Source organism: Drosophila ficusphila, unplaced genomic scaffold (genome assembly GCF_018152265.1).
Source record: "Drosophila ficusphila isolate 14025-0441.05 unplaced genomic scaffold, ASM1815226v1 contig_414, whole genome shotgun sequence".
Taxonomy (NCBI): domain Eukaryota; kingdom Metazoa; phylum Arthropoda; class Insecta; order Diptera; family Drosophilidae; genus Drosophila; species Drosophila ficusphila.
The window spans coordinates 13796445-13819868 of record NW_025064328.1 but is presented as its reverse complement, the minus strand read 5'-3'; the positions used below and the strand labels follow the sequence as shown (position 1 = coordinate 13819868).

At 48.6% G+C, this 23424-nt stretch overlaps 6 protein-coding genes across 7 annotated transcripts; 2 read left to right on the top strand and 4 right to left on the bottom strand.

The window, feature by feature from the left end:
- Positions 1-561: 561 nt before the first annotated feature.
- Positions 562-7168, top strand: LOC108090810. Of its 2 annotated transcripts, none has more exons than XM_017189667.2 (8): positions 562-675; positions 872-1154; positions 1207-2140; positions 2254-2809; positions 2884-3303; positions 3357-3551; positions 3606-4285; positions 4342-7168. In XM_017189667.2, exons 2-8 carry the CDS (start codon positions 915-917, stop codon positions 4560-4562), a joined length of 3246 nt encoding a protein of 1081 aa, XP_017045156.1. In that variant the 5' UTR covers positions 562-675; positions 872-914; the 3' UTR covers positions 4563-7168. The 2 variants fall into 2 exon arrangements, with proteins under 2 accessions (XP_017045156.1, XP_017045155.1); XM_017189666.2 differs by having other exon boundaries at positions 2881-3303; positions 4342-7166.
- Positions 7169-11453: 4285 nt separating this feature from the next.
- Positions 11454-16845, bottom strand: LOC108090786 (dentin sialophosphoprotein). The gene is made up of 3 exons (XM_017189633.2): positions 16319-16845; positions 13271-13412; positions 11454-13172 (listed from the first exon to the last, which is right to left on the bottom strand). The coding sequence occupies exons 1-3, from the start codon at positions 16357-16359 to the stop codon at positions 12516-12518; spliced, it is 840 nt and encodes a 279-aa protein (XP_017045122.1). The 5' UTR covers positions 16360-16845; the 3' UTR covers positions 11454-12515.
- A 246-nt stretch (positions 16846-17091) lies between these two features.
- Positions 17092-18998, bottom strand: LOC108090642 (cyclic GMP-AMP synthase). The gene is made up of 4 exons (XM_017189420.2): positions 18979-18998; positions 17652-18567; positions 17391-17583; positions 17092-17328 (listed from the first exon to the last, which is right to left on the bottom strand). Exons 1-4 carry the CDS (start codon positions 18996-18998, stop codon positions 17288-17290), a joined length of 1170 nt encoding a protein of 389 aa, XP_017044909.2. The 3' UTR covers positions 17092-17287.
- Positions 18999-19440: 442 nt separating this feature from the next.
- LOC108090788 (60S ribosomal protein L19) lies at positions 19441-20569 on the bottom strand. Its single transcript, XM_017189635.1, has 3 exons — positions 20451-20569; positions 20111-20217; positions 19441-20044 (listed from the first exon to the last, which is right to left on the bottom strand). The coding sequence occupies exons 1-3, from the start codon at positions 20453-20455 to the stop codon at positions 19545-19547; spliced, it is 612 nt and encodes a 203-aa protein (XP_017045124.1). The 5' UTR covers positions 20456-20569; the 3' UTR covers positions 19441-19544.
- A 96-nt stretch (positions 20570-20665) lies between these two features.
- Positions 20666-21802, top strand: LOC108090787 (m-AAA protease-interacting protein 1, mitochondrial). Its single transcript, XM_017189634.2, has 2 exons — positions 20666-21492; positions 21549-21802. The coding sequence occupies exons 1-2, from the start codon at positions 20843-20845 to the stop codon at positions 21688-21690; spliced, it is 792 nt and encodes a 263-aa protein (XP_017045123.1). The 5' UTR covers positions 20666-20842; the 3' UTR covers positions 21691-21802.
- LOC108090789 (ejaculatory bulb-specific protein 3) lies at positions 21784-22747 on the bottom strand. Its single transcript, XM_017189636.1, has 2 exons — positions 22652-22747; positions 21784-22254 (listed from the first exon to the last, which is right to left on the bottom strand). The coding sequence occupies exon 2, from the start codon at positions 22239-22241 to the stop codon at positions 21879-21881; it is 363 nt and encodes a 120-aa protein (XP_017045125.1). The 5' UTR covers positions 22242-22254; positions 22652-22747; the 3' UTR covers positions 21784-21878.
- Between the last annotated feature and the right edge of the window lie 677 nt (positions 22748-23424).

Sequence of the window (23424 nt, the reverse complement as noted above, 5' to 3'; positions counted from 1 at the left end):
CCATACACATCGTCAAAAAATGAAAAACTAAATCTCGAAAAATTCTAGTGAAAAAGAGCCATTTGACTACACACAGCTTGCGGTTATTCCCCAAAGGCAGTTGTGCTTCTTTCCTTATAATTTGCGCAAGCGTTTTCAAATAATTTGCATTAAACTCAAATACGCTGACTTAAATCGAAATTTGGATTTCGCCAATCAGCCATAACAATAGAAGCAAGTGCAAAATCATCGCAACGCATAAGAGTCTGCGGGGCAAAAATAAAAGCTTGCCATAAAATTTACAGTTACGTGAGACTTACAACCGAGAACAGTTACACACAGACAACCCACACAGGCTCACTCACTTCACAGCTTAAGTTCACCGGAGGAGGGGCAGTGGAGTCCTTGAAGCATCTCGGCTGGGACCAACCCCCAACAACATTGGGTGCGTCGGCACTCGGCTTGAACGTAACGGGAGTCGGCAAAAAATAACCATCAACAAAAAACAAACAAACACAAACACAGGAAGCTGAAGCTGTCCGTGAGTGTGCGTGTGTCGTGTCCGTGTGTGCTCTGGTGTAGATTCACCGTTGTCCTTTCATCTTTTGCCTGTGTGTGTGCGTGGGCGCCACAGTAAACGGAGGCGCAAAGGATATTATGAGGGGGCAGACAACGGCGGCCGCATTTGCGAATAAGGTAATTTCGCATTAAATTCCAGCACAACCTTCCCCATACAAACTATAGATAATGCGACCCTGCTGAAATGTTGTTCGGCTTTTGTGCCGTCATAAATGGATTTCCTTATCTGCGCAAAGTGGTCCCAAGAGTCCGCTTGGTCCATTGTTGCAGCTGAATTGCACTTGGCAGCAAGCTTAATAACCTTTCTTTTCAGTCACTACTATCCGTCCATTTTTGTTAAGACTAGAGAATCCACCATGTTTGGATCCAAGCTGCGCTCCTGGATGGAGACGCACATTGTGCGTCCCCGCAAGAAGGGCAGCAAGCACAAGCATACGACCGCGGAGGTTGCCAATTCCAGCTGCAATAATTCAAAGAAAGCGGGCACCCTGCCCCCACAGGGGAGCAATGTCACAAGTCCGGTCCTGACCAGTAGCGGAAGCCACAGCATCGCCAGTCCGGTGCGGAGGCGCGAGGTGTCGCCCATTCAGTGTCACGTAAGTGAAATTCCCTAGAAGTTTGCCACTGCTTACGTCTTTCTTGTTGTAGCCACCCAGCCGACGATATGGCTGGCAATCCCCCGACGACGACTCGTACGTAATAACTTCGCCAAAGTCGGACAATTTGCTGTACGCTCCGAAATGCTATCAGCCCCACCAGCAGCAACACCAGTCATCGCACCACTTGAGTGTGCCCAACAGCAAAGAAAATTCTTGCACCGAGAAGTCGCCTATCAGGGTAAACTGCTCCTCATCCTCCATATCTTCGTTGTCCTGGTCAACAGGATCCAAAGAGCCGTCATCTGGCAAGCAAGCTACATTCCGGGAGCAGGCTTTGAATGAAGAATACCACATCCCACCCGAAGATGAGGTGGAGTACGAGGAGGTCGGAGCTCTGCTTCTCCGCCCTCCAGCTCCTATCCCAGCAAACCAGCAACGCCCGCAGTCTGAGAACTTTAGCGCCATGCGTCTTACGTACGAGGAGGAGCCTAGGAAAAGCAACAACCATGTGCGATACGGCCGACTGTTGCCCTCCAAGCTGGCGACAGCTCAGCTAGCCGAGTCTTTAGACAACCTGACGGCTACGCCCCCTAATCCCAACGTTCCTCCTTCAGGATCACGGATGCGAACTCCCCGGGGAATGCAGCGCAGCAATTTCATGCCGGGACCACGTCCTCACAGCTTGCCCTCGCCGGAGAGCGCCTACTCGACGGGGTACTCCACAGACGGCACATCACCGTGCGCCGCCAGCAACTACAATCCGCCTGAGTACTACATTAACATGCGCTCGGGAACGCATTACTTTCCAAAGAGCGTCAACTCCCTGGCCATCGAGGCGCAGCGCTACAAGTTCGGGCTGAACCGCATTGAGGAAATGTCTCCTATGGATCCGCAGCCCAAGAGCAACTTTGCAAGTGCCAATCATGGCCTGGAGTCGTCACCCAGTCCACTGGCTCTGCGACAGCAGCCAAGGCTTTTCGAATGTGAGTGTCGGTGTTATTAACCCGCCCGCCGGCAAACTGAGCAATTAACCCACTTAGAGTCCCGACTTGACTAAAGTGCTATCCCACACCGTTTCTTTTACCGTATGTTACAGCTCCATCGCCTAGACAGCGCTGTCGCATAAGAACCAATCCTTGGTACAACACGGCAGAGCACTTGCCAGCCTCTTCTGGCCCAACGCGCGTTGAGGTGGATGCCGCCAGCATCACTTCCACGACTTCGTCGGGCATTAAGTCAAGCAATGAGCTGGAAGTTCCGGTGGCCAAAACAACAGTAAACAAAGCAGAAAAGGGAGGTTCTCATACAGCAACCCCCAACAGCCGAGGCACTCCCAGCAAGTCGGCCAAAGTGGCGGGTGTGGACACTGTTGGGGGAGGGGCTGGCGGTTCAACTGGAACTGGGGTCGCTTTCGAATCCGAGGGCTCTTCGTCGTCGACTGAAGTGGAAAATCTGCATGCCCCACACACCATAAAGCGACGTCACCTGGATCAAGCCGAGACGACAACAACTTCAGCTCCTGTGGCAGCTGGTGGTGGCGCAGGGGCTACCACTACTTCCTTCGTGCTGAGTGATGATGAGGCCACCCTCAACGAGATGATTGGGAAGTTTGACGAGAGTTATATCTACGAGAAGGAGACTGACATACTCAGGTGAGCTCCAACCCTCCACTGTTCAACAAAGCAATTCAACTGGCCTGATCACTTTGCATTTGAATTTTTAGCAGCGATTCGGATCTCACTGACTGTTGTGCATCTGAGCTGGACACTGGACAGGATGCCGGCGATGAGTGCGACACAGACGAGTTGTTGGATATCGACTTTATCGACACTTCTTCCATGCAGGAGGTGGTACTCGACCGCCAGGAATTGTCCCGAAATTTGGGAAGCTGTCATTATTATGCCAATCAGCCCATCAGTCCCTTAGTTAAACGCAAGACTTCAACCCGACTTCGTCGTAAGAGTGGCCAGGAGACCGGGGAAAGCTCCCAACAGCGCCGACGCAAGCGGTTTCTTAAGACGCGCAAGAAAAGCTGCGAAAACCGAGAGAAGCTTCCTTCCTCACCTCTTCGTGCGTCTCGCGGGTCCCGAAGTGTGGGAGGCACACCCGTCTGTTTGCGCCGAACCCTACTAGGTCCAAAGGAAAGGTAAGAGAAAACGCGAGGTGGTTTTCGCAGAATACACAGATTTTTATTCGCAGGATCTTTAAAACTTCTCCACTGTCAAATCGCTCCAACTCACTGATATTTGGTAGCGTCAATGAAAAAAACTCGATGACTATCGCAGAAAGCGAAAAAGCTCTTTTTAAGGCAGACTTGGAGGCTGATATTAAATACAAGCAGCTCATCATGGAAGCTGAGTCCCTGCTTGAATCTATGAAGAACAGCTTGCAGAGGTATCTATTTATTTAATGTGTTTAAATCATGTACTACTAAACAATTTATTGCAGTATACCCAGGGACACACCAGTCGCCAGTCCGCGGCGGTTAAATCCCTTGGCCAACAAGCGAGTGGAAATGCTCAAAAACAGCGAGGTGGACCCAAAAAAACAGCCGCCGCTTTCTAATACTCCTCCCCTGGAGCATGAGTTAGCTGCAGCGATAAATAAGCGCATAGAGATGCTCAAGTTTGAGACTTCGTCAGCCTCTTCGCCACCCAACAGTCCTAAGCCTGGACGTTGCAGTCCTCGCAAGACTCACCTGACCAACTTTATGAATCAAAACGCCCCACCAGAGCTGCCGCCACGTAAAATAAGCGCCAATACCCCACCAGCTCCGCTCTCGCCACAGCTGCAGCTAAATGGAAGACGATTTCAAGAGAGTCCTAAAGAAAAGCGACGCATAATGACGGTGACCTCCACTACCACAACAACGGTGATCAGCTTCAATGGCAGCGATTCTGAAATGGAGTGCATTGCAGTGGAGGATATTGGCAATCATAACTACTTGCCACAGCATCAGCAGTCGGGCCCAAAAACAAAGCTGGAGGCACCATCCCAAAGCCAATTGCAGACAGAGTCACAAATTAACAATAACTTCTATTGCCCACATAGCGAGCCCTTGAAACGCAAGGTCTATAGGGGAAGCTCTTCGTTTGAGCGTATAAAGAAGAACTTCGACTTGGAGTTTGGTAAGTAACTGATTCTTCTCTTATAAGTGTTCCCTTTTTAATTAAGTAAAATACAGATGCGGGCGGGCGAAACAAGTTGAATAAGCGTTCGCAAATTAAACTCTCTACCTCCGTGTCAGCCAAGAGCTCTATGCAAGACGTGACCGTCGACGAGGCTAAGGGCCAGCCAATGGGAGGTAGTAATCGTAAGCAGCAACTCATTCTTAATACCATTGTGGATCTGAAGCGTAGCTTGGAGCATCAGAGCCACCAGCTGAGTGGCCTAAATGTTGAATAGAACTGAGAGAAACAACTAATAGGGCTAAGATCATCATCATACTTATTCATCAAACAATATTTAAACAGTAACTAGCTCGCTAAGACGTAAGATAAAAGTCCAACCGAATCCCTCAGACTAGACACAGAAACTGAGCGCAATAACTTTCTAACTGATAAGAAGAGACGATTATTTACACGAATGGAATAATACTCAAGGGCCGTAGTAGAATAAGTACTTAAAGGCCGTAATTGAATCTATGGACTGGTGCAGAAAGTAATGACGAAATATCTATAGCATGTAGAAAACTGTTTTTGATGAAATTTTTATATCATAACCGCAGTAAGCCCAGCGAAATTTTTTGTTTATTTATTTTGGAGTAATTTTTACCTTTGAAACGTAACTTGATATATTACAGATTTTTTGAATACATTTTTTATTTACCTTCACAAATAATTAGGAAAACATATTTTTTTTTTTTTTAATTTTGAAGTTATTCCAAATATGTTCTTATTATATGTTTTGGATGTGCCAAGTTGAAATTGTGTTTTAAATACTAAAACGTTGGTACTTCTCATTTAATTATCCTACCAACTTATACTATCCTACCTTAGCTTTAACGCGTGAATATTACTATACCAAACTACATAAGTCAATAACAGGCGATATTCCTTAGTTAATTAACGAGTGTGTGTGTGAGTGCGTTAATGTGAAACTACTAAATGCATATCTCAAACAAACTCAAAGAATTACTAGACTTGGTAGAATCTTTCACTTATTCAAAAGTAGTCCTTTAAGTAAACCATATTGCTATCCATCCAAACGAAAATTTGTTAGCCCAATTGTTTGTAGATTAATGAAGAAAGACTTTGTTTCACTGTTTCTGTTTCCTTAGTAAAGTAGATCAAGATTATTGCCTTTTCAGTGCCAGATATTGGACGAAACAAGGCAAAATTGAAATGCACTTCAATTGGTCTTACTATGAATTTAATATATGTTGTATTGGCAAGTTTTTAATGATTTACAATTAGGGGTAAATTGGTTGTAATCGACTCATGTAATTACGAATTATGTTTAAATTGTGTACCCGATTAATATGCATATAAAAGCTGTAGAACCCACACAAAGAATACATAATCTAACTGTAACGTGATAATAAACTTAATGAAAGCCCCAAGACCAAAATCGATATATATCCAAATAAAAGGCAGATATGTAAGTATAAATTAGTCGCATATAGAGTATATCTCATCAGTTATGTTTGTCGTTTATTGTTTTACACCTGTGTACTTCGTAGCTTTACGTACTTGTTTCTCATTGAAATTGCAATTAGTTTTCATTTTCGCTTGCGTACTAGTGCCTGCTTTTAGTGCCTCACGGCAGGAGGGGGGTAGTGGTCCGGTATGCTGCGTTAAATTTACTTAATTAGTTTCACCTGCGACGCGACACTTGAACATCGAACACGGAGCACGGAGCACCGACACCGACCGCTGGCCTGCCAAGCGAAAGACGCACGCCGCGAAATCAAAAATCCAACTCGATATTTTGAACTTTAAATGGGCCGCTAATGCGCAGTTCCGCCCAGCCCACTCTGGCTACTCGGACCTGCAGCTGTAATGGGCTGGAAATTTATGCGCCCTAGATACAATTGGTTTTCCGATTAAAGCGACCTTAAGACAATCCAACGAGCTTTTGACAACACGATATACTGCAGATTCACTCTCACTTCGGGGATTTACACCTGTTTCGGAAGACTGAAAACTGAGTACCACGTGTAAAGTAGATGGTATTCGGTGTAGCTGGATATCCATTATCCTATCGGTCTTAACTTATAATTACTGAACCCATGTACTTTAAAGCCAATAAAGGATCAATTTTTTGAACTCCTCCTATCTTAATTGCTCTTTCACGGTCGATCAAAAGGCTAGCCATCGTGGAATTTCCAGAGACGCCGATCCGATCCCCGTTTCTTGTCATCATGTTCATTATTATGTGAGGAGGTAAAAATAAACCCGCACTGTTCTAAAAATCCCCAGAGAAGCGTCGACAATGGAAAATTAGCAGACAGATCATGGACTGGCAGTCCGCTGCCTCCGCCGGTGCTAATTGTGCAAATGGGCCAGGGAGCGGGACAGGCGGGGAACGCCTGCTCGGCGGAATACCAATTGACCAGGCCACGCTTGAAACATCAAATCAGCCTTAAGTGGGCAAAAACACGCCTCAGACAGGCTCCAAAGTGGCCGGTGGCCCAGTGAAGGAGGCGCGACCCGCTCTGGCTGCGCCGGAGATGCGCCCTATATGGCCAAACTGGTTTGGCTTCCACAATCTGTGCGCTGGGGCCACTGGCCAGGAAGAGGAATGCGATCCGAAAGGCAGGGGCCGGTCCTAGAGCACACTTCCACTTTTGCTTCGTTTCTCTCTAGAAAGGTATAAAGGTTCCATGCCAAAGAATGCTGCGAGTTAATTTTGTTATTTGTAGTGACTGCCTAGCTCCAGTTCCTTGGCTTCCGGGTAGGGTATTCCTTATGCGACTTGGCCCAACCAATGCTGGGCCGATTTGAGGCAGCAGTGCAGCTTTCGATCTCGATCTCGAGCGGCCAACGCGCCAAAAGCTTTGCGCCGAAGGGGCGGGGGCTCCGTTGTTGTCGTTTTTGTTAGCCGTCATGTTGACTGTTGACTGTTGTGGCTGCTTTTAACGTCTTTGTCGATTATTGTTATTATTATTAGTGGAATTCTTGTTATTGTTGACGCTCTGGGTTTTGGCCGTAAAATGTTACTTTAGAGTTGGATCGGTCCGCGGCGCAGTCGCCGTCGCCGTCGCAGTGGCAGCGCAGTCGCGTCGCCGCAACCACTGTTTTTAGCCATGAAGGTCAGACCCAGGTGTGTGGCATTCAGATTCACCTGAGCCCGGACCGAGCCGAGCCGAGCTAGAGCCACAGCCACAGCCAGAGCCCGAGTCCAAGCAGAAACCGAAACCGAATCCGAGTGGGGCCAAGCCGAACTGCGGCTGCGCTTGCGCTCAGCTCCAAACAGGTGGAGCAGGTGCAAGGGGTCGGGGGGGAGGAGCACGCTGTTGTTTTGGCAGTTATGAAACTAGTCCAATGACTTCCCGCCTGTGTGTGTGTGTGTGTGAACAAACTCCGAGCTTTTGCCTTTGCCTTTGCCTCCTCTTCTTGTAAGCATGTAATTACCCACACTGGTGCACAGGGCGTATGAGTGATCTGCGGCATGGGCCTTTTGTGAAATGGGCACAAGTGCGGCCTCTCGTTCCTTTGGCCAGTTCTCAATGTTGCGTCAGCCCCTTCTTCGCAGTTTCGCAACGTGGGACAAGTGTGCGCAATACCAAATCAATTGACGCCTCGACCAGAGGGGAATTGGTGTGGGGTGCGGGGAGCGGGGTGCGAGGCAGGCATTTGGGATGAGGAGTCGCCAAAACCGAGTTGACAAAGGAAAATGCCCCGTCATGCGGCAGTGTGCAAAAATTGGCTCAGTCTGCTGCGTAGCTGACGGTCCGGTTCCCATTCTCAGCTCGCCATCGGGGTGTGCGGGGCTTTCTTACTAGCCCCGATTGAAGCCCTTGAACCCGAACGCCTCTCCATGCGGCTCTCCAAACAGGTCAAAAGTGTCTGGTAAGAGTGACGTGCAACTGAGCGGTGCCACTTTCGTACAGATCCCTTAGGAAACAAAGAACTGGACCAGCCTTGCCATCTTCGATTGCTCTGGATACAAATTCGTCCCCGATTAAATTCCTTGTACACAAAAACTTTTACATTTTAAAACTATATATGTATTTACAATTGTTCGCAAATAAAATATTTAATAACAATTTTCAAACTGATGTCACATCCCTCTTGCTTTTTGTGTACATTTGAAGTTTTACAATTCTTGGCTTCCAGTGACTCCGCTTTGAAAAGCATCTGACGTCACGTCAGCTCTCCGAACTTGGCCCACCTTTCTGCGAATGTGAGCTCCCCTTTATGGATTGGAGTGGAGTCGAGTGGGTCAAGCTAATTAACTTCGAGGGTGCTCAATTAGCGCTTGCTCCCATTCAGGCGGAGATGAAGTTGATCGCCGGACTTTGAGAGGAGGTCGCTGCATCCCAGCCGGGTTTTGGCAATTTGGAAGCTACCTCCGCAGAATGTTCGTGAATGAATATCTTTGGCGTGATTTAGAGCTCTCTGTAATGTCTGCCGTGTGAGCCCGAGCTCGGCTCTGGCCGAGTGTGAGTGTGAGTGTGGAATTTCGAGTTTTTGGACTTTGTACCAGTGGCTAGCCATGAACCGACGTCGCCGAGCTGGCCGCCAACTCAGACCGGGCCCCCGCGAATACCCGCGGCATCGAATGCGATGTTTGCGCTTGGCTATTCATCTACAGCCGATCGCAGGTGGGCCGCGGATGGGCGTGAGGACGGGGCTCTAATTATTCAGCAATGTGACGTACCAGCTGACAGCATAACGCGGAATCTCGGGGCCCGATTTGGATTTGGGGCCAGAACAGAACCTCAGCCATATCAGCATCCGCAAATGGAAGCAGGAAGTCGCCTCTGGGAGAGACGGCCCTAACTGAACCTAAGCGCTATTAGGTAATCCAGTCGAGTCGAGGTCCGGCTTGATTAGGTTTCAGCCAAGATCTTTCAGCTTCCGCCTGCGAACGTCGATCCGCTCAGGGGTCAAACGGAAGTGTTTCTCGACATTTTCGAACCTTTCATGCTAATCTCAGTTGGAGCTGAGCGGAGTGCCGTTATTAATTAAAATCTCGTTTCAATATGCAAGCTGAGTTATTTTTGGATAGCGGCAGTGGCACGTGATAGTATTTGATTCCGACTTTGCTTCTACAGCGGCTGCGATTAGTGCAGCTCAATGCTGAAGAGCAGCTTCAGCCTTGGCAGCTTGGACCTTGGCCAGTTACAAACGGCCAAAACTGCTGACTCACCACGACACCGACTTTCTTTTGGGGCCGTTGGGTTATGCTAATTCTGACGACTGGACAGGAAACCGGAGACTGGGGACTGGGGAGTGGAGGCTGGCGACTGGGGAAGATTGCTCTGAGCTGATCGACTGCTCAAGGTTCAGACGCTGCCGGAGCGGACGGGGTCAATAAACGGAAACGAAACAACGCAACATAGCCGTAGTATCGATCTCCACTGAGTTATGATACTTCCGTCTATCTCGGCGCTGTCCGGGGTTAAGGCGAGCAGATAGCCAACAACAAGCGGAAACCGAAAGCGGGCTAGAACCGTAAACAAGTTTTACCTCACAGCAGCCGAATCTCAGCCGATCCACAGCGCCAAAACAAATGTTCGAAAAATAACCAACACCTAAACCGAGACTGCGACTGGCGCAGTTTGCAAACCGTTTTGGCCAACTACCCCCCTCTCGGCCCCCTTGCGATGCGGAAGCCTTAGCAGGGCGCTAATTGATTGGACGAGAGTTGATGTAGAGTCCCGAGAAATCCCCCAGAATCGCAGCCGGATTCGATTCGATTACATTCGCGTTAGGTCTAGAGAGCCAGGAGGAGGAAGACCTTGGAAACCAGTCAAGTGGAATCTGGTGATAAGCACGAAACAAGTTCATGGCTTCAATTAGACTGCTCGCAATTCTCGTCACCACGATGATAAGGCCACGTCCAAGAGCACAACCAAAATAGAAACAGAAACAAACAGTGGCTAGCCGTCAAGTGGCCGCGGCGGAAAGCACAATTAACTTGGCCCAGATCCATACTTACCAGAATGGTTTGACATTCTAAAATCAGATTTCACAGCACTCCTCATCAAAGCACAATCCGAATCAAGATATATACCATTTGAGAGCCGCACCATCACCATTTGCATAGGTCACGATTCGAGCACGTGTCCAAGAACCAAAGAGCCGTCTGCCTGGGTCTGGTCCTTCCCACCTTGAACTTGACCGTGGAGTAGTTATGGCCATGAGTCAGTCGATGGTTGATCGTTGGTTGTTCACGGTCACAGGCTATGAATACGCCGGGTGGGGAATTATTTGGTAATTTCAGGCAAGCTTCGCCTTTAGCATTACTTAACGATTGCGTAGATAAGGTTGTCTATCGGCTTCACCTGAAAGTGGTTCGAGGAAAGTTTCCTCCACGCTAGTCACTCCCAATCGAAATCGCGAGAGGAATAAAACCGGTGACTCTTAAGATGTGGCACGCGTTTGCTTCCATTAATATAAGTGGAAATCTGATTAGATAAAGGAGTATCCGGTTTGTGTTGAAAAGTTAAGGTTTACTCCAAGATCCAACCAACAAAGCGAATTTCGGATAAGAGATTAGACACATTGTTTAAAATAAATATGTTTTTAGATTTGTTTGGGTTAAAGGGTCAGAGAATATTGGAAGTTCTGCTGATGTTTGGTTTTTCAATATTTCTTAAACAAAAGTCGAGTAAAATGTCATATCAACAAAAAATTTCAGCTAGAAATAATTAATTTAAAAAATGCCAATTGATCACATTGAACACACAAAAATATATATCCGTCCAAGTGCGTCAAATGATAAATAAACTTTTCAGTGAAAAAGGGACAAGAATAACAATATTTATCTAATTGATTTGGGGAAAGATTAGATAACTTTTTCATACGTACATATTTTAAAGTACACTTTTTAAAGGCTTGGAACGGAAAGGTATGGCAATAAAACACTTGACATGCATTTTGCACAAAAAGTCGATCGAACTCGGTTACCGGGTATCCACTGTAATCTATATAGCGCATTTACAACGGCCATTGCCACCTTTTAACCGCTCGACTTTAGCGATCTAAGCGGCCTTTGTACCCATCACACGAGCCCCAACTGAAAATTTAGCTCCGTTGGCACTTTCTTTATCGTAGCCCAGCCCCAAAAGAAGGGCAGCGATGGCCAGGTGACCAGAACGAGACAAAAGAAACGACAAGTGGCATATATTTTCTAAGTAAAATTTATTTATTGTGTATAAATAATTCTCTTTTGCTTTCGCACAAGCGCTATTAACGTTAGTAATTTACAGTTTGCTCTTTGGTCTTCGATGCCGAACCAGCGAGATGCAGGCGGATCTCCGGGCGACTAGCTGTGACGTCTGCTAGAGTTCCCCATCCCCATCTCCTCACCGCCGGATCGCCTGGAGGCCGCTGGTCGGTGGCGAAGAGAAAATCAAACGAAACATAACGGCACAAATTGGGCTTAAACAATTACAATAACAATTGTGGAATATATCAATTTGCATACAGGCTAAAAGTGAAGTGGTCGCCCACAACCGCTTCCGCTCCGCTCCCACTTCACTTGTGTGTTCGTATCGTAGTTTAGTTAGAAATTAGATTTCTTGTACTTGTTGAACATTGTTTGCTTTAGTGTTGTTTCTGCAGTTCCCATAGCTATAGCTATCTATCCAATACATATACGAAAATCAAATTGCAAAGAATAGGGGATATTTTATGGGTTGGAGCCTCAGCAACGCAATGGATAACGCTTTTGACTTGGGCGCAGTGGACCCCAACGGCTTCAGAAGGAATGGCCGCGACTTAATTGATTGGCTTCTGCGATTTCTGTTTCGATTCGCTGCCCCTTTTAAACCATAAGAGAGACACAACGAAGAGGTTACAATTTTTACAATAGAACTTTGCTTGATTTGTTGCTTTAGGCGCTGCTTTATCCATCACTATAACTACCAGTTGTTGTTCATCATCCTCAGTTATACATTTATACAATCCTCATGCACACATACGATCTCCATATGTCTTACTTAGCACCCCCTCAAGATACACATACATATATATAATCATATACATAGATATAGATATACAGATACGGTTATAGTTATAGTTAAAGTTAAAGAAGCCCTCCCACTTGGTTCCCTTGATACTAATGAGAGAAAAGACCCGCCCGCGACTATGTTATAAAGGTAACCCCGCCCAGCTCGAAAGGAAGTGAAAGTTTGGGAGTAGGAGGCATAGGAGAAGAGGGTCGAGAAGGCGTTGAGTGGCCGTCCTAAACGGGCCCAATATCACTTTGGTATCTGGCGGTCAGGTAGTTGGCCGCCTCTGTCATTTGTTCCAAGCACTGGTACAGACCGTTCAGATGTCTCCGGCAGCGCTGCGCCAGCTCCGTGGCCTTGTCTCCGGAGCCCTGCTTCGACTTGGCCACGTCCACGATGTCGCTGCCGTCGCTGCTCTGCGCGTTGTCGCTCTTGTTGCCGTCCGACTCCAGGCCCGAGTCGTTCTCCTGCGAGATGTCGGAGTCCGAGTCGCTCATGTTGCTCACCGAGTTGGTGGACATCATCGAGGCGGTGGAGGTGCGGCGTACGTGACCCTTGGCGCTGCCCGAGGCGGCTGTGTTTGGGCTGCCGCTGCTGGACTCAGTCTTGCTCTCGGTGGGATTGCAACTGGAAGCGGAACTGGGGGTGCCGCTGAGCTCCTGGTGTGGGTGCTGCTGCTCGTCGTCCTCCTGGTTGGCGGTCCAGAGCAGATCCTTCTTTAGCGAGTTCAGCATGTTGTACAGATTGAACAGCTCGGAGGCGCTGAGGAAGTCGTGCACGTTCTTCGAGTGCGCTGCCCCCCGCTTTCCGTGGGCACTGGAGCTCAGTGTCAGCTGGTTGGCGGTTGAGTCCTTGCCGGTGGCTGGGATGATGTCAGTGCTGTCGCCGATCTGCGAAAGAACCAGTAAAGGGGATGGATGAGTTCGGTTGCCTATTGATGGGCTGGCTGCGTGGAGGGGGTGCTGCGTTAAGGGATTGCTCTACACACCTGTCGATCCATGAGCCTGCATGGCACCAGTATGGTGTCGTCCATAATGTTGACAGTCTTTACAAACTTCTCCATCACATTGACGATGCTGTCTTTGGAGAACTGCTGCTCATCGTGACGGGCGATGCGGCGCAGGCAGTTCCTGAAAAGCAGAACAATCGAAAGATGAGCTTGGGCCAGCGCACAGAAAACCAGTAGAGCGTGTGCATGGGGAACCAGTTTGGACAATAGACGGCGTGATTGGGGATTGGGGACCACGCCGCATCACATCAAACCCGACCAAACACTGGCCGTTCTACAGCGTCGTTAAGTCTGCGGCGCTCAGACTTCCGCCACTCGAAGACTTCTTTCTTTGATGCTTTCGGCTTGGGCTGGGGCGACCCGCCGGCGGTAAACGTGGCGTATGATAGATATGAATTGGTTTCTATGCAAATCAGCTATTCGCTGCCGTTGTCGCAAATTCAATTTGTATAAAATAGAAAACCTGTTGGTGCTTGGGTACCTGACAGTGCTCGTGTGGCTCTAAAAACAAAGCCCGGGCGGACGGACGGACAGAACGATTTCTATTTCGGTTTTCAAAGCCAATTTAACCCGTCCACGTGCTGTAAAGAAGGAGATGGTGGTGGCGAAGCGGGAGCCAGAGCTTGCTAGATCCCAAGTAATAGTTATACAATCCTCGCAAAGCTCATTAATTTCGTTTCACGACGAGTTCGCGTAACATAGTCGGGTCAAGCCCCATAAAGCTGGGCGAGTCAGGCATTAACCCGCCGGAATGGAAGCTAGTTTCTGGTATCTGGAGTTAAGCGACCAAAGTCAAGAGGCCTGTCATGGCTTATCACCGCCAGACGGTTCCCAGACGGAGCTGGAGTTGCGTATCTCCCGTGCTCTTATTTAAAGCGGCCAGATTGCCCAGCCCGGAATGTAGCCAGCCAGTGCGGGGCCGCGTGATCGCAGCTAGTTGACTGAACGAGCGCCGAGCGCACTGATAATTTTAGTTTTAGTGACTGCGCCATTTAAAGACCTCTACCCTACAGTTTCGCCGCCACCGCCTCAGCCAGCGCCACCGACGATGCCCCCGCCCCGCTGCCCTGGCGAACAAACTTAGAGAATCTAGATATCGATGGCCGAAGTGTAACACGGAGCCAACGGGGGTGGGGGTGGTCACGCGAGTGCTGCGTGCTACGTGGTATGACCGACATCGGCGCACTGGGGGCCACAAGCAGAACAAGATCTAGATCTCGGAGCTGCGCCAGACGGGTGTCAAGGTTTTTTTCCGCTGGCACGGCCAGACGTCGTGGACGTCGGAGGAGGATTCCCAGTCACTCGGATTCCCAGTCACTCGGTGACTAATTAGGCTAATTGCGATGAATTCCACTGATGGAAATCAGCGTAGGAATGCCAAAACAATTACCATCTTATCAACGCTTTTCGCCCGGCCGCTCGGCCATAACAGATTACTGGGGTGCCGCCGTCTCATGGAATTCTAAGCAATCACCTCAACTGAATTTCAATTAATGTTATGTGCCCTCTGACCACGACTGTTTGCATAGATAGTTCTAATCAGTCGAGGCTCGAAAGCTGGCCACGCGCCAGACCCACTCATCGACGGGCGCCTCGGGACCCCTGCTATTGACCTTTTCTAGCGGGTACACCACTTCTTTCCCATTGATCTCCTCCCGAACCGCTCCCGAGAGCTATAACACGCCACCGGCCGTCAGCCAATTGGAGACCTCGAGCAACCAGCACACCTGCCGACTGCTGACTGCTTGCTGCTCCCCGATCCACCCGCCCTTTCTGACGTGGGAATTGGGCTAAGCTCGGTTAGCGTCACGCGACATGCGCGAAAAGAGGGCCGGGAGAAAAGGGGCAGATACACCGGGCATACACCGCCGAAATCAGGCGACTTTTCATTGAGCGGCAGCTGGAGGGGTGCCTGGGGGTTGGCTGGTGGGTGGGTGGTGCTGAGCTGAGCTGGCCTCATGTGGCAAGCGAGAGGCCTCTCTTGCGGACGGCTCTCTTCCCATTCGTGCGATTTCTCTTCGCTGGCATGTGGCGTGATGTTGCCCAGAAACTGTACGATGTACGATGGCCGGACCAAATTGAGAGTCGCCACCATCAGCTGAGCGTGATGAATGAATCGCTGGCGGTGCTCTGCCGCTGCTGCTGCCATGTTTTGTGGTATTTCTCGTATTTGCAATGTTGGGCAATGACATATACATACGAAAACGCACTCTTTGAACCGAATTGACCAATATTTGGCTTGCTTTGGCCGCGCGCCACTGTGTTTGGCTGCGCTTCGACCTCCAGCATAATCGATATTTGATCCGCCCGCAAATTAGATATTCTACCTACTCAGTGGCTCAATGGCTCAATGGCCGGGTTGTTTGGCCATTGGCGGCCGTAAGTTGCCGTTCAAGGCGACACCTGCCTCAAAAATGACACACTGCCAGTGCGAGGTGAATCAGAGAATTTTCTGTGATTTTAGGCGGCCAAGGAGGGCGAATATTTGCCAGATACTAGCACCGAATGAGTAATGGCTATTACCGATAACTGGCGGACGAGTGTCACTTGGCTAATGAGACCTATTGAGGAGGGGAAGTGCGATATAGATAGCCTTATCGCTCATCCGAAAGCTGGGCCTCTGATTTGCCTCTGTGGGCCCACTCGAAACATTTAAGCAAACAAACAGTGAAAAACGCCAACATATTTCTGTATAGGTGTACAATATATAGCCGATTGTGTCATATTAGCGAACGGCGCTGGCTTGGATTTTTTTCTTTCGTGTTTGAATTGGTGGCCGTCTCTCCGTCCACCGAAAATCGTACGATAAATTTCTTGTATCTCGTTTTTCGTTTTGTCGGTGCAAACGAAAGAGAAAACGCACGCGGGGTGCGGTTGGTTCGCATTCAATTTGAGAGTGAGTCGACCGAAGAGAGCGCCAAGAGGCAGGGGCGGATCGAGGAGTGGGGATCGGGGATCGGGGGGCCAATTTAGCATCACTTTGGGAAAATTGAACTTAAACGCTTTAACTAGCGGACTCGGACTTACCGACTTGTCTCCAGCTTGGTGAGGTCTGTGTATCCACTCATGATGGCTTTGGTTCAGATGGTGATGTACTACTGACACCGCTGCTGCAATTGATACGAGAAACTGTGTTTGCTTTGGCCGCACCAACACTCGCGCACTTTCACTCGCGTTCGGAATATTCCTGGATGGGATTACGAAATCTCCACAGGTGATTTGGCTGAGTTGGCTTCAGTTTAGCTGTTTGGGTTTGCGGGAGTAGCTGCTGTCCCGGCGAAACTGCTCTGACTAGTGCGCTGCGGTCTAAGAAGTCGCGGCTGTTATATGTCGAAAATTTGCATGCGTGCACAGAGCTCGATAAGACCACGACTTTGGCCGTCGATCTCGTCCGATTCAATTAATATATGTAGGAATTCTAAACAGTCTGCACGCGCACCGCCGATTCGATTTGATTTAAATTTAATGCGACGACTACACCACCACAGCCAACGCCAACGAAGAGATTTTCCAAAATTTACAGAGAGGAGAGCGCTGCGAGTTGCTTATATAGTGCGGGCCAAGCCAGGGCTGCAGACTGGCGATGGCACTATCGATTACACGGCTGGTCAAACCATCGACGTTCAAACAGCTGTTTGTTCAACGTTTTAATTTGAGGTGTGGAAATTTATCGATAGTCCGCGATCTGTAGCTGAAACCATTGAGTTTACCACCAAGAACATTGTTTATATTTAAGCTTTGAAAAACATTTATTATTTGGTTAAAAAATCAATGATATATTTTTAATAGCCTCAGTTAAATAAATAAATAAATAACAATTTTAATGGTAATGAGGTTTAAATAAATAGTACATTTTCATCAACTTGGAACTGATTTTAAACTATGTTATATTCAACTTTTTAGTTTTATGAATTTGTAATTTACAAATTTGAGATTTTGTTTTTGCTTTCAGTCTGGCACTTTGATTTTCCGTCCGGCACACAAAATGGTCTCCTTTCAAGCCGAGGAACGATGAATGTTCCTCTCATCCTTGTGGCCTGCGGAAAAATAAGTAAATGAATAAATAAAGGCATAACAAACTGCCAAGAAAAGGACATACTAAAAACCCGAAAAACGACATTCCGAGAGTAAGGCAATTGGCGGGGTCTCCTCAACGCGTCTGAGATCCTTCGCACACATAGATACATTTCCTTCACTTGGTCTGATGTTAACACATCGAGCATATTTAGCTCGGGGTCCCAAAAGAAGGGTAGAATTCCCTGTCTTAAGCACTCAGTCAGGTCATCGAACATCTGGGGGAATCAAGAGCTTAGTTAATAATCACTCCAGAAGTTTAAACCTAAAGACACTTTATGCTTACATCGGGCAAAATGTCTGTAAGCGGCTGCTGCCAGTAGGTCTCCGGTACATTGCTAATCTTCCAAAGAAATAAAGTCTTAATATAGTAGCTTTTAAGATTGCTCAAATTGGTTTTAACGTCACGGAATTTCTTCATAAGTTTAATTGCATCCCGGCAGTTCTCGTGCTTACCACGCAGCATAGCCTTCTCCGCAGCGTAGAAGGAGGACCGGAACGAGATGCTGCTGGTCGGGGTGTGGGTTTTTAGGGGCTTGGGGATCGCCTCCCAGTGGGAGAGACTTGCGAGCTCGAAGTATCTTAACGATTTCGCGCCCAACACGTTTTGTTCGGCCCGCAGGAGGATGGCGGGTACAAAGTCAACCGAGTACGTAAGCTCGCCATCCACGTAGATGGTGTGGGCCGGCCCACAGGTCTTGTATTTCAGATGGGACACCATGCCATCCACCTCCAAGCGATCCTCCATCCGATTGAGGGCTTTCCTAAAAAGGCTTTGTAGCCAAGAACACAGTTTGCCCACGACGAGGAAGTTCTTCGCGTCGACGAGTTGAGTCTGAAGCAGTTTCCGAAGGCTCCGATGATCCTCGCGGGGATCGTCCCTAAGAAGTTCGAGTACGCGAGTCATGTTGAGAAATACGTTGCCCGGATTATTCGAATCTCGCGTCACGACGATACTTTCGTAATACGGAATTTGTAGCTTAAATACCAAATCGAATTCGTTGGGTTTCGCGACTTTTAATTGATCACCCGAGCTCCCTGTGAATTTAACGAAAACTACGCGGTTATATCGGTTAAGGAACGCGGCGCGGCACGAGGGGAACGCGGGGAAGATTAGGAGCACGGGCACGAGAATTCGCGAGGGGCACGGACCGGAGCACGGGCACGAGAATTCGCGAGGGGCACGGACCGGAGCACGGGCACTCGAATACGACCGGATTTATCAGTAATAATATAAGATTTATCTTTACAACTCGTTATCGCGTTTACAAGTACTCTGAGTCACTACGAAATCGGGATTCCAAGAGGTATACGTTTTGGTTGCAGTAAGAACGATCGAATTTAATATTAGATTTATCTTTAGAACTCTGAGCACTAGTATGTATACATTTTGGTTCCAGTAAAAAAGACTAGCGGGTCCAGGGCCAAGCTCAAGGCAGGGAAGGGCACCTACTGGTAAGGCTACCTGAACATACCTTCCAAACTGTATTCCACGATGAGGTTGTCCAGCAGTGGGTTCTTTGATCGCAATATTTCAAAAATATTCGAAAACAGAACCTCAAAGTGCTTACCGAATTTAACGCTCTCTCGCTCCGGAATGGTTACATACTTACGTTTGCATATATCTATGCATTCGCTTAAGAAATTCTGATTATGCATTTTTTTTATATAAAAATTTCTTTTCCCGTTCTGAAGTTGAACAACGAATGATGAATTCTATTCACGAATGTGTTCGAATGACAACAGCTTTCCACAAGCAGCAAAGCTGAAAATGAAAGCTTTCATCGCCTTTTCTGTTAAAATGGTTTTCATAACAGAATTTAATTCTTACGTTAATCATTATTCAAAAGACTGCACAGTTAAGTACAAAAATTTAAAGGGGTGTACGGGAAAAAATCCTGTCTTCTCCGTAATTCATCATCGCCGTCACATTTGACCTCGCGTAAATCCTCATGCTGCTATAAAGGTCGAGGCTCAAAGATCCTTGATGCAAAACTATTCATGTGTATAGGCATAAATATAAATATTGCTGAAAAGGTTTTCTCATCTTAAATCGCCATTAAGAAGCCGAAGCATTTTACGTCTGTACAAAATCATTTCAGCCAAACTAAACTTGTTTTTATTCAGATGACAAACAGTACTATTAATATGGGTACCTCGACTCGCGAGGCCGGACTGCTTAATGACCCGCGGTGGCGGCCTTGGCGGCGATCTCGTCCTCCTTGGCGTGCAGAGCGATGAGCTCCTGCTTCTTGGTGGCGATGCGCTCCTCGCGGCGCTTGCGGGCCTCGCGCACCTTCTGTCGGCGGGCCTCGGCCTGGTCAGCCAGCATCTTGCTGCGCTGCTTCTCGGCCTTCTTCTTGTGGATGTACTCCATAAGGACGCGCTTGTTCTTGAACACGTTACCCTTGCACTTCATGTACAGGTCGTGGTACAGGTGCCTGTCGATCTTCTTGCTGTCGCGGTACTTTTTCAGAAGGCGACGCAGGACGCGCTGGCGCTGCATCCACAGTAGCTTGGTGGGCATGCGGGCGTTAGCCGTACCCTTGCGCTTTCCGAAACCGCAGTGACGGCCCTTGCGACGCGCCTCGGTGTTCTTGCGCACACGGTAGCGGGAGTGGACCACGACGGGCTTCTTGATTATCAGACCATCCTTAATCAGCTTGCGGATGTTCTGACCTGCAACGGAGGCGGGATTGGTGGTTAGTTGGGCTGCTTGCTGTAATCGGTACTATCTCTACTTACGGGAGTTTGTGTTGGCGATCTCGTTGATTTCATTGGGGTCCAACCAGACCTTCTTCTTGCCGCATCGCAGTACGGAGGCTGCGAGCCTCTTCTGGAGCTTTAGAGAACTGCAAATAAGGGGTACTCGTTAGTCGGTCATTTTGAAACCATCGGGCTCGCGACTGTGTGTGTGTGCGTTGGAGAGCGGCGCACGTTTTGTTATTTCACAATTGCCGGGGAAAACTTAATAACACTCGGACCACTAGATAGTTACAGGGCCAGCTCCCGCCCCAGCGCACTTTGCACACATTTTTGCATTGCACATGCGACATTTCGCGCATATTTACAATCTCAAATCTACCTCATGCTGTCGACCCTTGCTCGTCGTGGCTGGGAAAGAAAGAAAAATTTGACAGCCGGAAGTCAGCACCATTTTTTGGTGGTGGCAGGCTATCGAAGTATCGATAGGAGCATGAAGGTCTGGCAACGCCTCTTCCCAGTTCAAATAATTTGGGAAGGTTTTTTTAACCCTGCTGGCCAAAATTTTAAAATTTCCCACTGAGGAGAGTTTATTCCATCTAAAATTATGACTTATCGCTAAGGTTTTTGCTATATTACGTTGGTTCAAATTCAACGGCCACATAAGAAATTGGATTGTTTGGACGAGCCACCTGCGGTCACACTTAATTGCCGTGCAATAACAAAGTAATTTTGTAAGCCCCGATTGCATTTGCTAAAAGTGTAAATTTCGCAATGCAGCACACGATTAGACGCTGTCTGGGCATGGCACGGTCCTCCCTGACGCGTCTGCAGCCCAGAGCAGCAATAGTCACGTCCACGACCCAGGGCTCGGGCACCATAACGAATCACACACAGCCGGCCAGGCGGTCCTACGCCTCGCTGCCGCAGGAGCAAGACAAAAAGGAGCAGGAAGCCAGGGAAAGCCCCAAACGACTGCCCCGCCTCATGGATTTTCCCGAGATCGTGTGGCCCTCCGCGCTGAACACCCTAAAGAACTGGATCACCATCCAGTTTATCATCCGCCCCTACTTTGACAGCGAGTTCCAGCTCAAGGACTTCATATATGGCGCCAAGCAAGCCCTGCAGGTGGTTTCCTCAAGACTGATGGGCGGTGACCTGGACTCGCTCGACAAGCTGGTCTCACCCGAGGCGATCGCGGAGCTGCGGCCTGTCATCCAAAAACTGTCTATGACGCAGCGGAGGCAGCTGGAGATCAAGGAGAGCGACATCTACCTCAGTTTCCCCTATCAGGTGGGCATAATGTTCGACGAGGCCAATGACAAGCTGCAGAAGCGCTTCGTCGAGATCACAATGGTGTTCCACGTAATGCGCGGCCTGTCAGAGATGCGGGAGCGCGGTGAAGAGATTCCTTGGAACATGGGGTAAGTTGGATCGTCTGCGCTTCAGTAACCCTCTTACTGACTATTTCTTATTGTAGGACTTTGCCCGAGTACCAGGACAAGGTGTTCATATGCAACTACCGTTTCGTAAAAGAGTTTACCGCCGGGCAGCACTCGGACTGGACCATCAATGTGGCCAACCAGTTTCGGCCCATCGACCTGATCAACGAGAGCAAATAACATCTGTTCAGGGGGTTAATCCACCGCCACTATTCACCGCCTTCTACTAGCCGATATTAGTCACGCCCTGGAATAAAAGTTTTGTTTGCCGCATTTAGGTATAAAAAACTAACATTTTTACTGTGGATCTCTGATTTAAATTAGGTTTAAATGAAATGAGTGCACGCAACTGTGGATATGTGGAGTGTTTAGTGCGCATGCTTGGCCCTGTAGACGCCGTTGGGGTCGTACTTCTTCAGCAGCAGATTCCACTCTCCCGCCCGGTGAGCACGCAGGAAGTTGATCACCTTTTCGGAGTTCCGGCGCTGGACATCGGTGCACTTGGAGCAGTCGGACTGCAGGGCGTCGGGCAAGAGGCGCTTAAGCTCGCGTCCCTCCGGCGTGCAAGGACCCTTCTCCATGAGACACTTAAGATAGTTGTTCAGCACTCGGTCGTTGCCGAGAACCTCGTCAACGTTGACGTTGTCGAACTTGCTAGTGTACTTGTTGTCAGGAGCGGCGGCTGCCAAGCCGGCGACCACGCAGAACACAATGGCTAGCGAGGCTTTCATGTTCAAAAACTTACTGCAAAGACAGAGGAGATATTCTGGTTAGAAAGGATAAAGAAACCGACAGAACAGAGCTTTGGCCAGGTGGCGGATAATCAGCTTCGTTTTCTTCCAGACGCCTGCCGAGATAGTCATCCGAGGCGATCAGTCGCTGTCCACTTTGTTCATGCATTATTTATGGCCCCTGGCTTATATATCGCATATGCATACTAATTGACGTTCGCCTGGTTTTGATGCCTAAGAAAGATTTCTCAATTTCACAACCACGTCGCCCTAGCCACTTTCGACTTAAACTTGGCTAAACTGGGGCTCCCGGCCGCCCTGTGTGGGGTCAGCCCGATTCGAGATCAGCAGCGACTAGAGACGATGGGTCTAACCCGGTTAAGCCAAACTCGGCTAAGTGGCTTACTCACTTTTCTTCCGGAGGGTTTCGGTGGCCTGGGTGGAGCTGTGGTGCGTACGAAGGCGCAGCTTGGATTGCGAGCTGTTAGCCTGTTGGCCTGGCTTTTATACCAGGAGCTTTAACGGCTCCTACACTGAGCGCAATGGCCAGCTCTCTGGCGGCGGAAGCTTTTGCAGGCGGGGGGCGGCGGCGGTTTTGCCCAAAGTCGCGGCATAGTGTCGACTCAAAGCTGAGCAGCCGAACCGGATTTTCGATGACTGACTTAAGGTTTTTTCAGCTGAATTTCGGCAAGTGGCCTGAGAGTCGGGCCAGCGGTTCAAAGGGTGGAATGGGAGTTTTATCACAGATTTATCTCTCACACCCCGATCGTTTGTTTACCCGTTCACGTACGAAATTCGTAGGAAAAGCATTGACGTACGTGAAAATTGAATTTTACATGTTGATTTTGCCAGTCTTAGTTCGGTCTTAGTTGCTCCAATCGTCGCGGAGTGGTGTGGAGTTCGGTTTCCGACTCTTTCCCGACTTAACGAGCGCATTTGGTAGTGCTAGCGTTGCTGCCGCTGTGTTGTAATCACTTTTATGCATTTCCATTTCCCTTTTAATTATCTTTGGCGTCATGAATCGCACGCACCAGTCTAGACTCAACCAGATTTCGAAAGCTCTTCGGGTGCGGTGTGTGCGATTGGGTTTTGTTTTGGCGCAGTCCGATCGATCCGATCGATTCCAACTGGTCTGCTTCGAGCTGTTGGGATTTACCCGGCCAGGTGGACATTTCGGACACCG